The following is a 13,080-nucleotide window of genomic DNA, read 5'->3' as shown; positions in this document are numbered from 1 at the left end:
CCTCGCAGAGGTTCTGTTTCCTCCCTTTCCATTGATCAGTAATTCATTCTTATTCAACCAGCATACAGTGTTTCTACAGAAGTGTGCATTCTTTTATCTGCACTGGCTTTTTAGGCCATTATCACCTTCCTGGAAAGATCAACTTACCTGGCACACACCATCTCCTGAACCTGCCACTTCCAACAGGCCTCCCACAGCCTTTTCTGTTGTGTAGTATTTCATCTCAGTTTGGGCCTTAATGATTCCATCACAGTAGACATGGACACTGACGGAGCCAGCAGGAAAATCTTATCAAACACAAAAATAGAGTTAGGAGCTGAGTATATAATGCCTGTCTCACATTATTATACCTCTTAGAGAATATGAAGGAAGGCTTTAAGAATTCATAATGATTTTGCTAACTTCTAGCACTGATATTTTCCTTTTTATCTTTAGGAGTTAGAAATCACATCATAGAATGTACTATTTTAGACTTGTTAAAAAAAAACTTACAACACATGGTAAAAGTATAATAAAAGTAAAGCACTAAGTCCTTTCTCCCTAACTACTAATTTCCATTAAAAAAAAAAATCTGTGATCATCTTTAAATAATAGTTTATAATTTAGAACAGTAAAGTTGCTCATAAAAAGGTGTTTTTTTTACTACTCTTATGATGAAAATTTCCATAAATTATAGACAAGTTTCTCAAAATTGTCTTTGAACAGAGAAAGAATAGAGTCAATTGAAATTATAGAACTTCTATTCAATTGATTATAATGAAAAACCTTTGGGAATGCAAGATTTAATGCCCTGTTATTTAAGTACTAGTTACACCATACATTTATCCAAAGTCTTTTGTGAACATCCTGTTTAAAGTAGTTGACATTCTTCATTGTGAATTCTGATCTAACACACTAACAGTTAAAGTTACCTAAGAATTTTGGACTTCCCGTGAAAGAATAACAATAGTCATTTCAATAGCAAAGTCATTGTGTTTTATTGAAACAAAAGTAAACAAGATTTATCTTTAAATTCATTTCCAGAACATACTTTAAAAACTTTCACTCTTTGTTCTGGAATCATTTTCCAAATTCTTCTGGGAAAATTTTGTCATCTAAACATCTGGGGTTTGGAATAAGCCATTAAGAACAAGACTAAAAAGCTAGTTATAACCCTAATCCCTGAATGAAGCTTTGACTATTTAAAAGTTCTTAAGGTTTAAGCATTAATTTTACTTTATCTCCTAAAGTAAAGGATCTTATAATATTGCTCGAGGTAATCTAAAGCCCACAAAAGCAATCTTAAGCTTAGCTAGATGAGGAAACTGAAATTTCCTCTTGCCCTATTGCTTGACTAGTCACTTAACCTATATTATAAAGGAAAAGCTCTCTCTTCCTAAAGTATCTGTCCAATAGAGAATGAAAGAGAAATAACAACAAAAGACTGAAAGTTGTATAGTGCATCTCTTCACCTACAGCCATACACATATGGTGACAGGGGTTCTGGAGTTTTTGGAGTCAAATGAAATCAATCTCAGTAAATTTCATAAGGATGATTTTGAATGAAGAAATTGGTTTTGTTTATCAGAAAAGAGATTAGGAGTTTTACAATGGGGTGGTGGTGTTGCCTTTCTGAAAGAAAGTCAGGTGATAAATGATAAGAGAGATAAGGTCAGATTTACTTGCTAGGTCTTCGATATAGAATACTAAAATATTCTAGACTAGAGGATTAAAATGAACTCATTTGTTTCTGATATCTGGAGCCATTAGTTGACTCAAAACTTTGCCATTAGATCTACTGATAATGATGCTGACTTTGGAGTAATCCTCCGAAGAGATGTCCCTTGAAGTACTGTATCTGCTGTGTACATTTTCATATCTATTGAATGTCAGTGGTTAAATAAGACCTAATTACCATTTTCATATAGATTCATTTGCTTGGGAGGGCTCCTTCAGAAGGTATTTCTGAATTGGCCTTTTTTGTGAACAATACCCATATGGCTTGAGCATTATTTTACATTAACCTTGGGCACCATGGTGTCTACATTTTATAGCTCTTCAATGAAAATAAAGTGAATTACTTTAAAGATTCAAATAGGAAGAGGAAAAGTGAGTTCTGGTATTTATAATCTAAAGTAGACAATTCACATTTAACACGGGAGGCACACACAAAGATAGGCCAAAGTCTCCAACCAAGCAAGGGTATAGGAGTCGACGATGAAGAAGCAAAAAGGCTTACAATGGTAGAAAAACAATAGAACTCCTTGCCCGCATCAGACATAGATACACAGCGAAGTACACTTACAGAGGAGCAGTGGTGTTAAAATATTCTACTTAAATTTCAAATCTCAAGTTCTAGGCTCTTCAAGAGTCTTTGTCAACCTTTCCTGTCTCTGTGATTTAAGCGGCCTGTCCTTCCATCTGAAGGACCAATTAAAGTAACTTATGGATGATATAATCCAAAGGTATTTCTTGAAAGTCAGAATTACATTCACTAATTCCATTTAAAAGGATATTTCACAAACCCATTAATTTAAGAGTGTTTCATTTTCTATATTTCCATTGTATGAGAAGCTGTGTTCCTTTGTGAACCAATTTTAGCCCATATCACATGGTAAACCTTAAATACACCTACCAAAGGTTTCCATGGGAACTGAAATCAACATGACTCTTTTGATTAGAACAGTATAATTAAATAAATACTGGTAGCTTCAAAACCTTGGTCGTGCTAAAAATTAATATAAGTTTTATAAATATTAAAATCATCTTCCTGAAGATCATGTAGAAAAATTTCATATTGTTATTTTTATAAACAGGTTCAGATTAATATTTGGTACATCCTAAAGTATTTTTCATCCTTTTAAAATGAAATATGATATTATAATTTATATTATTCAGAACTCAGTTTTCTAATTAATAAATAGATTCTATGTCATTATGGATTCATTTTATGTTATTTTCAACTTTTAATTGTCTGTGCCCCTGTTGTATAAAATATTTTTCTGGCTGAGCTACAGGTACCAGAGGAATACCCTCTTCCTTCTGAGCAAGAATTAGTTAATATTTCTAGTTTAAAGCCTTAACATGTATTTTTATATGTTTTGGCTTAAACTGGACTATAGTAAATTTAAATTCTTTCAGCACAAAACAGTTTTTCTCTGAGACAAACCTGTGGATACCATTGGGAAGGTTCGTTTTTTAGAAAAGAAAATAATTACAAATTTATCAAGTTATTGAGCTGAGAGGGAGAAGGCAAAATTTAGAGGATATTTTCTCAAGTGAAAAAATCCAGTTAATATTTATAGGTATGTCAAAAGGGAAAGAACAAGAGAATCTTAGGATTTCTTCCCTGTGTAGCACATTATACTTTCATATAATTTTGTTATTCTCTGAATTGTTACAAAGTTAGAAAGAAACATACTTTAAAAAGAACATTAATATGGCTTAGTGTTGGGTTGAAGAGAGAGAAATCTGAGGCCCCTGTATTTTATATGCCTCAATGTTAAGAGACTAGTAATACACACACACACACACACACACACACACACACACACACACACACTCTCACACACACACTCACACACACTCACACACACACACACTCACACACACACTCTCACACACACACTCACACACACACGCTCACACACACACACACACACTCACACATACTCACACACACACATTTAGATGGTTAGGAGCAGGTATCCAAACAAAGAAAGTAGAGTATTTGGCCTTAGGGGTAACCTTTTCTAACAGAAATGTTTTGCCTACCCCAATGTCTATTATCTTCTTCCTTTCAGAAGGAGATTTTGATTTTCTTTTGTTGTTGCAGGACACAGTTCCATCCAACTAAAAAGACTGGATTTTCTACTCTTCCTTTCGTCTAGATATGAACTTGGGATTAAGTTCTGGCTAATAGGAAATTTATTATTATTTGTTATTATTTAATGAAACCTTCATTTCTTTATCCCAGGGTTATGCTGAGAAACTGACTCTCCAGAAGGATAGAAAAAGAGAAAAAGAAATAAAAGAAGCCCTGGTATTTAGATTTGCCCATATCTGTGGTGTAAATACTTACACTATGACTGATTTCAAGCTACCAATGTGTTATGGACTGTATGGTGTCCTCCACACCCAAATTCTTATGTTGAAGCCCTAACCCCTAATGCACTGTATTTGGAGATGAAGACTTAAGGAGGTAATTAAGGTTAAATAAGGTGATAAAGGTGGGGGCCTTATCTAATAAGACTGGCACTCTTATAAGAAGAGGGAGAGAGACCAGAGAAAAGGTGCGCAGAGAAAAGGCCATATTTACATGGAGGTGGTGGCCATCTGCAAGCCAAGGAAGGAGATTTTGCCATAAACCACCTGTTGGCCTGTTGACCATAAACTCTGAGCCTCCAGAGCTGTGAGAAAATAGATTTCTGTTGGTTAAGCCATCCAGTCTGTGGTATTTTGTTAGGAAAGTTTGAAAAGTTTAAAAGTGGTGTAACTACATATGTATTCAGGAAGAGATACAGAAAATTGGCTCTATCAATCCAGTATGAAATGGTCCCAGCACACCACGACTTCATCAGATGGCTCTGAACATGGGCGTGGCGGCCAAGTCTTTGGAGCCATCTTGTTCCATAATAATTATGGCCATACCCTAGGACTGTGGAGTGGTGACTAGAAATAAGCCTGTGTCCTGGACAGTAGTGTGAAGCTGCCATACAGCCCTCAACACAAACCAGATTTACATAGAAATCTCTGGTTACAGCACAAGAGAACATTTATAGGAAGCAGACCACACTTTAAGTCATGACTGATTAACTCGGTCCAATGTTCAAAAATCAAGTCACATGAGCATGTTTTCTAAGCTGAAAAGATACTGGACAGATAGGGGCCTCCTCTGGACACTGATGCATCCGTATTCTTTAAAAGAATTCTGAGAACAGGAGAGGTTCTTGATATGCTTCCACTTTAACTTTTGACCACTCCATTTTAACGTGGTATTCAAAAAAGTACGCAATGATGTTTTAAAGATGATGTGGGAAACTGATTGAGACTATTTCTTGAGTTGGAAGTCACCAATGGGCACAGGGATTATATATGAGATGAAATAGAATTGGGAGCTCTCCTGAGCATGATTCCTCAGGGTAAAAGGGGGCAAACCATTTTTCTAGTTATTATATCAAGAAATATAAACAGAGGACTAAGAGATGAGAGGGGCAATATGAGGTATGCAATATTTATAAAGAAAGATGAACCCCTCAATTCTCTTCCCTATGGAAGTATTTATTTATTTATTTATTTATTTTAATTTATCTTTATTGTTGAAAGTATTACAGATGTCCATTTTTCCCCTATTAACCCCTTCCATCCTGAACCCATCACCACCCTCCAAACCAGGTCTTTTTAAATGGTTTACCACACCCCTCCCCGTGTTTAAGGGAATTGCTAGAGGGAGAGATTGACACTTTGTTCCTCCATTGGATGTCTGTTTAAGTGTGGTCTTATATCTTATCTTTTTATCTCAAAAAAATCCCTTAAGTAAGTACTTGAAATGTAAGTAGATAAGCCATTTTATCAATAAGAAAATTGTGGCACAGAACAATGAGGAGACTTATCTAAAGTTACCCAGTAAATGGCTCCACATGGAATAAAAACAGCTCTCTTGGTCACTGGTTTGTTTCTTTGGCTATGTGCAGATTCTGGACCAGTCATTAGCCTGTAAGAGCATGCTGGGCACTCTCTCTTACTCCACAATTGGTGTAGAGAAAAAGAAAGCTTATTGTACAGTCATTGCTTTTCAACTGAACTTCCTGAGATGATGGGAATGTTCTAATAAATCATTTGAAATGTGATTAGCGCAACTGAGGGACTGAATTTTGAATTTTGTTTAATTAAAGTAAATTAAAGTTTCAAAAACCAGATGTGGCCAGCGGCTATAGTATTGGCCAGCGCAGCTACAAAGCATACTTACTCCAGATCCATAAATACATCATGACATCAATTTACTAGGTGTTAGCTAGCATTTAAAAAAATGAAAATAAATACAATCCCTGGTTCTCTGATTATAATGCCCAGTGCATGTTCTTGCATGTTGTTGACTTTTTCATTATTGCTCTTAACATATTAGCCAGAGTTATTTAAAATTCTCTGTCTGATAACATCTGTGCCACAACTAAATCTGGTTTGAAGTTTGCTTTCTCAGTTTAGACTAATGTTATTTCTTGGCTTTTGGCATGACTTGTAATTTCTCATTGAAAACCACAAGATTGTGTCAGGTATAAGGAATGAAGTCAGTAGGCATGCAATGAGAACATAGAGTAATCTGGCTAGGAGTTGGGTTGTATTTAATATTTGCTGTAACTGTACATATCAGAAATTTCAAGTTCCTCTACTGTCCTTGGTTTTGTCCTCCCTCTTGACTTGTGTTTCCCTAAGTCAGGGGTCCTCAAACTTTTTAAACAGGGGGCCAGTTCACTGTCCCTCAGACCGTTGGAGGGCCGGACTATAGTTTAAAAAAAAACTATGAACAAATTCCTATGCACACTGCACATATCTTATTTTGAAGTAAAAAAACAAAACGGGAACAAATACAATATTTGTATTTGCATGTGGCCCGCGGGCCATAGTTTGAGGACCCCTGCCCTAAGTGCTCTTCCTCAGAAAGATTCTGTGTCTTGCATTACTGTCAACCACAATGCATCATCATTAGACTGAACCCTGCAGAGTTGCACTGGTGGTCAGGCTGAGGGAGGGGAAGCCTTCTAATCTTATAATTCAGTCTCTTAAGGGACCCAAGTCTCTTGGTTTTGACCTTCACAGATGTTTCCTCCCCACTTCCAGAAAGACCAGAGAGGGTACAATGGGGTGCATGCCCTTTCCCAGCTGGGATAAAACTTGGGGAAAGTGGTTTCTTCTGTAGAGCAGCCTTCGTTATGGAGAACAGACTTGGAGTATTTCACCATGCTGATTCTTCCTCTGGCCTGGCAGAGCCTCCGGAAGATCTCAGATCTTCACTTTGAGAAGCAGTGAGGCTCCTGGAGGTAAAGCCCACCAAATTATAGGTGCCTCACACAACTACAGTCCCCAGGAGATTCTTACTCTCAAACTGGTCCACTCTCAGCCACCAGAATTTCATCAAAATTACCATGGAAGTGCTCCTACTAGTTTCTGGCTCTAGTGACTTCTGCTCCAGGAAAGCAGATCTTGGATGTCACTCTCTTGATGTACTTTTCTCTCCAAGTTTTGGGACAGGGTTTGCCCTGCAACCATAGTTCTCAATGAAGTCAGGAAAAGTTATTTATTTTCCGTTTGTTTGACTTTTTCTTATTATAGAATGCGAGTGACAATATCTAAGTTCTACATGACAGGGGTAACTACCACTAGTCTAACTATTGCTTTTAAAACCTTTGTTTTAGTTAGGGGTTTATGCATATGTACTGGCTCATGATATAAAATGTAGTTCTCACTAGGGCTCAGGAAATTTTAAGGAACAGTGCCATGAGGAAGAGAAAATAAAATTCTGAGGCCATTTCTGCTGAGACATGTCCCATACATATTCCCACATATACTCATGGAATCAGTCTATATATTCCTACATAGCACATAGCAATTAAAATGTCATAAGAAAATCTCTCATTAATTTATAGAATATACCAGTTGAAAGAAAGGCTTAGAGAGGTTTAATTAGCTTAACTAGTAAATAGTGGTTTGTTTTAGTTTTGCTACAAACTTGCTGTTTAACTATATAGACATATTATGAACTAGTATATTTTGGAAAATATAGACTATTAGCTTTCTGCTTTGCTGAAAAACATTTGAACTTTGACATGCTTTACTCTTTGCACTGCTCTTAGCTACTAGGTAAACTGAATATAAAAATCTTTTATTAAAATTCTCATAAAATGTTAATGTAAGTAATTTTATTTGACATTTTGGTCTGCTATTTGTGAAATATTATCTAAGTTCTTCTTAATTTGTTAAATTGATTTTTTGTAGTGATTTTAGTCTAGCTAGATTTAGTTTAAACTCCAAAACGAATTAGTTAGAAATTATTCTTCATTACATCATTTAAAGCTGTGGCAGAGGAAGTAATGGTCTTTGCAAGAGAAACAAAGAGAGAGTTCTTTCTCATTTCATTTCTGCACATCTTTGTCCATGAGAGGAAGCAGTATCTACAATGTTATAAATGCTTGGCAGTCTTTCCTTTCTATAATTGAACTCCCACTTCGGCTGTGCAAGGAAATCCATAGAGGGGACGCATGCTTTTCATAACAGCTACATAAAAACCTCAGGATGCATTTGATATAGTCTTTAATTTTAAATATTTTTACATTTCCGAATTTATAGTAAGATTGCATATCTTTTACTTTAAAATATTTTATGAAGTTCACATTTATAAAGTTTTGTAAGGTAATTTTATTCTCTGATTATAAAAAGATAAATTAAAAAAACAAGTAGTCCGACATTTTATATAAAAACATTCTGAAATTAATATAGTAGCTTTTAATTTAGTACAATTATCATGGCCTGTGTGGATATTCCATCTGATTCTATTTATCGGGTGCAAGCAAAGTTGCATAATGAAATGATTAGCTTCATAAATTAAATAAGGAAAAGAAGGGACAATTGTATATAGAAATGTTAGCATAATGACAAAATAGTGAGAAAGATTTATGCTTTCCAAAACAACCAAAAATATACTCAGGAGCATGACACACAAAAAGACAGAGAGTGGGAGGAAGAGAGGAAGAGGAGAGAGAGAGGAGCAAGAAAGATTTCAAAGTTCATAATGAACATCCAAATATCTACTAGTCCTATTACAACAAAGCTGATGATTTTAGCTCCATATACACTAGCTGGTGTATATTTGAGTGCTCTCTGCTGACACATATAAGAGCATGTGATGTTACTGGATGCCATTTCACAACATGGTACACAAGCTAATTTCTCATAATTTACACATTTGTACTTTTGCAAATTCAGATTAATAGTGAAAGTTGAGCACAGGAAACACCTGCAGAACAATATTAGTTTCTGTAGGGAAGTGAAACCATTTATCATAAATTTATTGAAAAAAATTCAGGATGATGTTTTATATTTATTAAAGCATAAAAGAATTTCTTACCTAAAGCTTTCATACACCAGACAGATTTATTCCAAAGGGCTGGCCGTGTTCTAATGCATTTATTATTTGATGTAAATTCAACTTCCACCATATCACCAATTACTTCATCTCTCAAAATAATAAATATTTCACCAGGATTCTGGATGATGAAAAATAAAACCCAATTAAGCATTGGAAAATGTTTACATTAACTAAATAACCTGTTATGTTCATTAATGACAGAGGTTGCACGTGGTCATTATATGTCTTCTATCATGTCCATATTTTCAACCATATTTAGAAATGAAATATGTAAATGTGATTCTCACTACATTTTGAGTTTATGGACTTGGTGACCATTGAACACTCAATTTTCCCCCCCAATACCATACTTTGCAACTGAAAAAGTAGTGAGAACATAGCTGCTCCCTTTTTCTCTTGCCTTTTCCCTGTGTGGTTCTGTATCTCTGTATCTGAGCATCACTTCACAGACCTCCAGAGAGCTGCAATTCAATTGCTAAACAAACCCTTTTTCCAAGTCTTTCCTCTACCTTTCTAGAACTTGATGTATTTATCTATAAATAAAAGGACTGAACATTTAAATATGCTTTGTAAAAATTTAAATATGATTTTTTTAAAAAAGAAACAATAGTTTTATTCTTACCTGAAAAAGATTCTCTTGTTAGTCTATTTATGATGGTTATCAATGAAGGTTATTGAGTTGACTAAAGGTTATAAAACTGAAAGCTTAAAGATTTTTATTAAGGTGGAAAAGCTAAATCTATGTACATAATATAATAAGGGTTATTGAAAACCTCTTGGAATTATTTTAAATTAGGGATAAGAAGATTAACATTAATACAGAGAAAATAGAAATGAATATTTATTAAACATCTATTTTATACTAAAAATTATTCTAAGCACATTTACATAAAGATCTTTAAAAATCCTAACCAAAACATACACACACAAATACATACATGCAAATAAGTGCACACACGAAAACCAGAATGAAAACTATTATATTTCCTTTTTCTGAATAGGGTAACCAACACACAGAGTTAACCTGTGAAGATGAATCAGAACAACCCAAATTCAAAATCGGCACTATTTTTTACATCATGTTGTTTAACCCTTCAAAATAACTAAAATGAATAGTATTTTTATGATTATCTCAGATATCACCCTTCAAAGGTTTTCTTCAAAGTCCAACTGAACTTAAGTTCCTCACAAAATAAACAGGAACCTCTTATAAAGTTGTGATTACCCCAAAGTCATTAATTACAAAGTTGCCTTATTTAAATGTTATCTCCCTAAGCAAAAATCAACCACCAACAAAGCTTACATATTTAATGCTCTGTACCAAAGAGTTTGTACAAATTCCTTGATGTTACAAAATCTTTTCGGCTGACACACTTCCACTTTGGGCATTTCCACCAGCACCCAGTGCTCCCAAATATTTTCCCATAGGCTATTTTGATCTAAATATCTCCTCACCAATTAAATTGCACACCAAGAAAAGATCCCACCTGGCTGGTGTGGCTCACCAGCCTATGAACCAGAAGGTCACGGTTCGATTCCCTGGCAGGGCACATGCTCGGGTTGTGGGCTCGATCCCAAGTAGGGGGCATGCATGAGGCAGCCAATTAATGACTCTCTCATCATGGATATTTCTATCTTTCTCTCCCTCTCCCTTCCTCTCTGAAATCAATAGAACTATATTTTAAAAAAAGAAAAAAGAAAAGATCCCATATGAAGGAAGCTACCACTATTCCCCCTCCCACTCTTGCCCCACACATCCAATATGTCAGAAAATCTTTCTTGTTTTTTCCTTGTACCTTCTACAATGTACTACTTTATCTGAGCCCTGAAGGTTAAGACCGTGAGCCTCATCTGTTCCTCATATCTTCAACCTCTTCCACATGGTACCTCATGTCTAGCACAGTTCTTTAGTTCCTTTGTTACTCATACTTGTCACCTTCCTTCAAATATTTAATGACTTCCCATTTCACTTTGGCTCAGATCCCCAATTCCTCCTTCAAAGTTCCTCAGTGTTTTCTGCCATGGAAACATCACTTATTTAACTTTGTCCTCTGTTTCCAAACCTTGTAAGCCTGAGCATCCTCTCCCATGTTTTGTTAACCCAGGCAACTCATTCTCATTCATGCATGTTCCAGGCTGCTTCTTAAACATCGATCTCTCCTTGATAGAAGGCAGGGATCCACCTTTCCACCAGAGAAAAGTACTAAACAAAAGACAAGCAGATGAGGCACTTACATGTTGACTTGTACACAGGGCCAGCTTCATAGGCAAGCAACCTGTGCAACTGCCCAGAGCTCTGTGCTTGGCAGGGCCCTGTGCTTAGTTTAGTGTTCTGCTGTCACTGCCCAAAATACTTAATAATTTGAGCAAGGGCCCCTGTGTTTTCATTTTGCATTGGGCCTGCTGATTAGGTAGCCAGTCCTGTTTGTACATAATGTTGGCTTCCCATTTCATTCCTTATCTCCCTCCATCTCTCCATACTTACCCTCTCCATCAAAGTCCAACTCAGGTCTCACCAGCTCCACAAATCCTTCCTACAGTTTCAGCCCATGAGGAGTTTTACAATTCCAAAGGAATCACAAAGAATTTACACCTACACTCCTAACTTGACCCCTTCAAAGTTATGCTCTCTGCTCTTTTTTTTTTTTAAATATATTTTATTGATTTTTCACAGAGAGGAAGGGAGAGAGATAGAGAGTTAGAAACATCGATGAGAGAGAAACATCGATCAGCTGCCTCCTGCACATCTCCCACCGGGGATGTGTCTGCAACCCAAGTACATGCCCTTGACCGGAATCGAACCTGGGACCTTTCAGTTCGCAGGCCGACGCTCTATCCACTGAGCCAAACCGGTTATGGCTTGCTCTCTGCTCTTAATAAGTGTTCCATGTCTAAGGCTTGCCTTTCCAGCTAGATTTTAAGCAGCCTGAAGGTATTTTCATTTTCTCATATCATTGGGGACTCTTGCAAGATCTTTGTACCTAAGATACAGTCTGTTCATGTTTTCAAATTAAGAGGAAAATAAGACTGTGAAAATTGAGCATGCTGCTCTGTTCCCTGTCTCCCTCAGGACTCACGGCCTCATCTGGTCCCTGCATCTCCGTGCAGGAAGCAGCCTGCTCCAGGAGGGAAGGATGCGCTTGTCCAGCCCTGTCCTCGTGGACATCTTAATTAAAGGTGAAATTACATGGACTCATTTAATTCCATGGAGAACATGCTGGGATAGTCAAATGGTCAAACATTTAGTTTTATCATTTTGAAGTTGTTATTTTGCTCTCAATCTTTTCTCTGTTTATTCCTTATTTAGTTATGAGCATTTGAATAGAGAGAAAGGGTTATTATGCTTATTACCACTTCCAACTCTAATGTTTTGCTGCATTAGTCAAAAACTTTGAGACGCAAACAAAAGGGCTAGAACTTGGTATACAATATGACATACAATACACAGATAGTGAAGTTTGTGACTCTGTCAGGGTGGGTGTCTTTATTAAGCACAGGCAACAAAAGAATTTTGATCCTAGGGGTCATACTATGTCTTTTGTACACGGGCCAATGGCTCTTTTCCCACTTTAATAGCCACTAGCTTAGCAAGTGTAGCCTCATGGGCCTTATTAAGCTAGGTTTGTGCATATTGGTATAGCCATCATGGATCTGACCCTTGACAATAGAACAGTGATTAGCTTATGGCAATGGTTCCAAACTAAGATGCTAATTCTTATCCTCAGAATCACCTGGGATGATTCTAAAACTCCCAATGCCCAGGCCATCACCCAGACCATTTATATCTGAGTCACTGGGCATAGAATTTAGGTAATACTATTATTTTTTTAAAACCTCCACTAGTAGTCTCTATATGCATCTTAGTTTGAGAAACACTTGGTTAAAGGGAAAATACATCATTCTATTTGTTGTTGTAAAGCCTGACCACCAAAGGGGCAGTACTTCACAACATAGATATT

At 36.3% G+C, this 13,080-nt stretch overlaps 1 protein-coding gene across 2 annotated transcripts in view; it reads right to left on the bottom strand.

Moving 5' to 3' along the window:
- BANK1 (B cell scaffold protein with ankyrin repeats 1) overlaps window positions 1–13,080 on the bottom strand; it is a 336,360-nt gene that overhangs the window by 236,311 nt on the left and 86,969 nt on the right. For both annotated transcript variants that reach the window (XM_036340817.1, XM_036340827.1), the window contains exons 4-5: window positions 9,101–9,239; window positions 148–287 (exon numbers count right to left, since the gene is read on the bottom strand). In XM_036340817.1, the coding sequence (XP_036196710.1) occupies window positions 148–287; window positions 9,101–9,239 (279 nt within the window). The remainder of the gene's footprint in view (window positions 1–147; window positions 288–9,100; window positions 9,240–13,080) is intronic.

The sequence above is a fragment of the Myotis myotis genome, unplaced genomic scaffold (assembly GCF_014108235.1).
Source record: "Myotis myotis isolate mMyoMyo1 unplaced genomic scaffold, mMyoMyo1.p scaffold_m19_p_1, whole genome shotgun sequence".
NCBI classification, from domain to species: Eukaryota; Metazoa; Chordata; class Mammalia; order Chiroptera; family Vespertilionidae; genus Myotis; species Myotis myotis.
The sequence above is the reverse complement of the archived record's forward strand: the minus strand, read 5'-3'. Positions and strand labels throughout refer to the sequence as shown.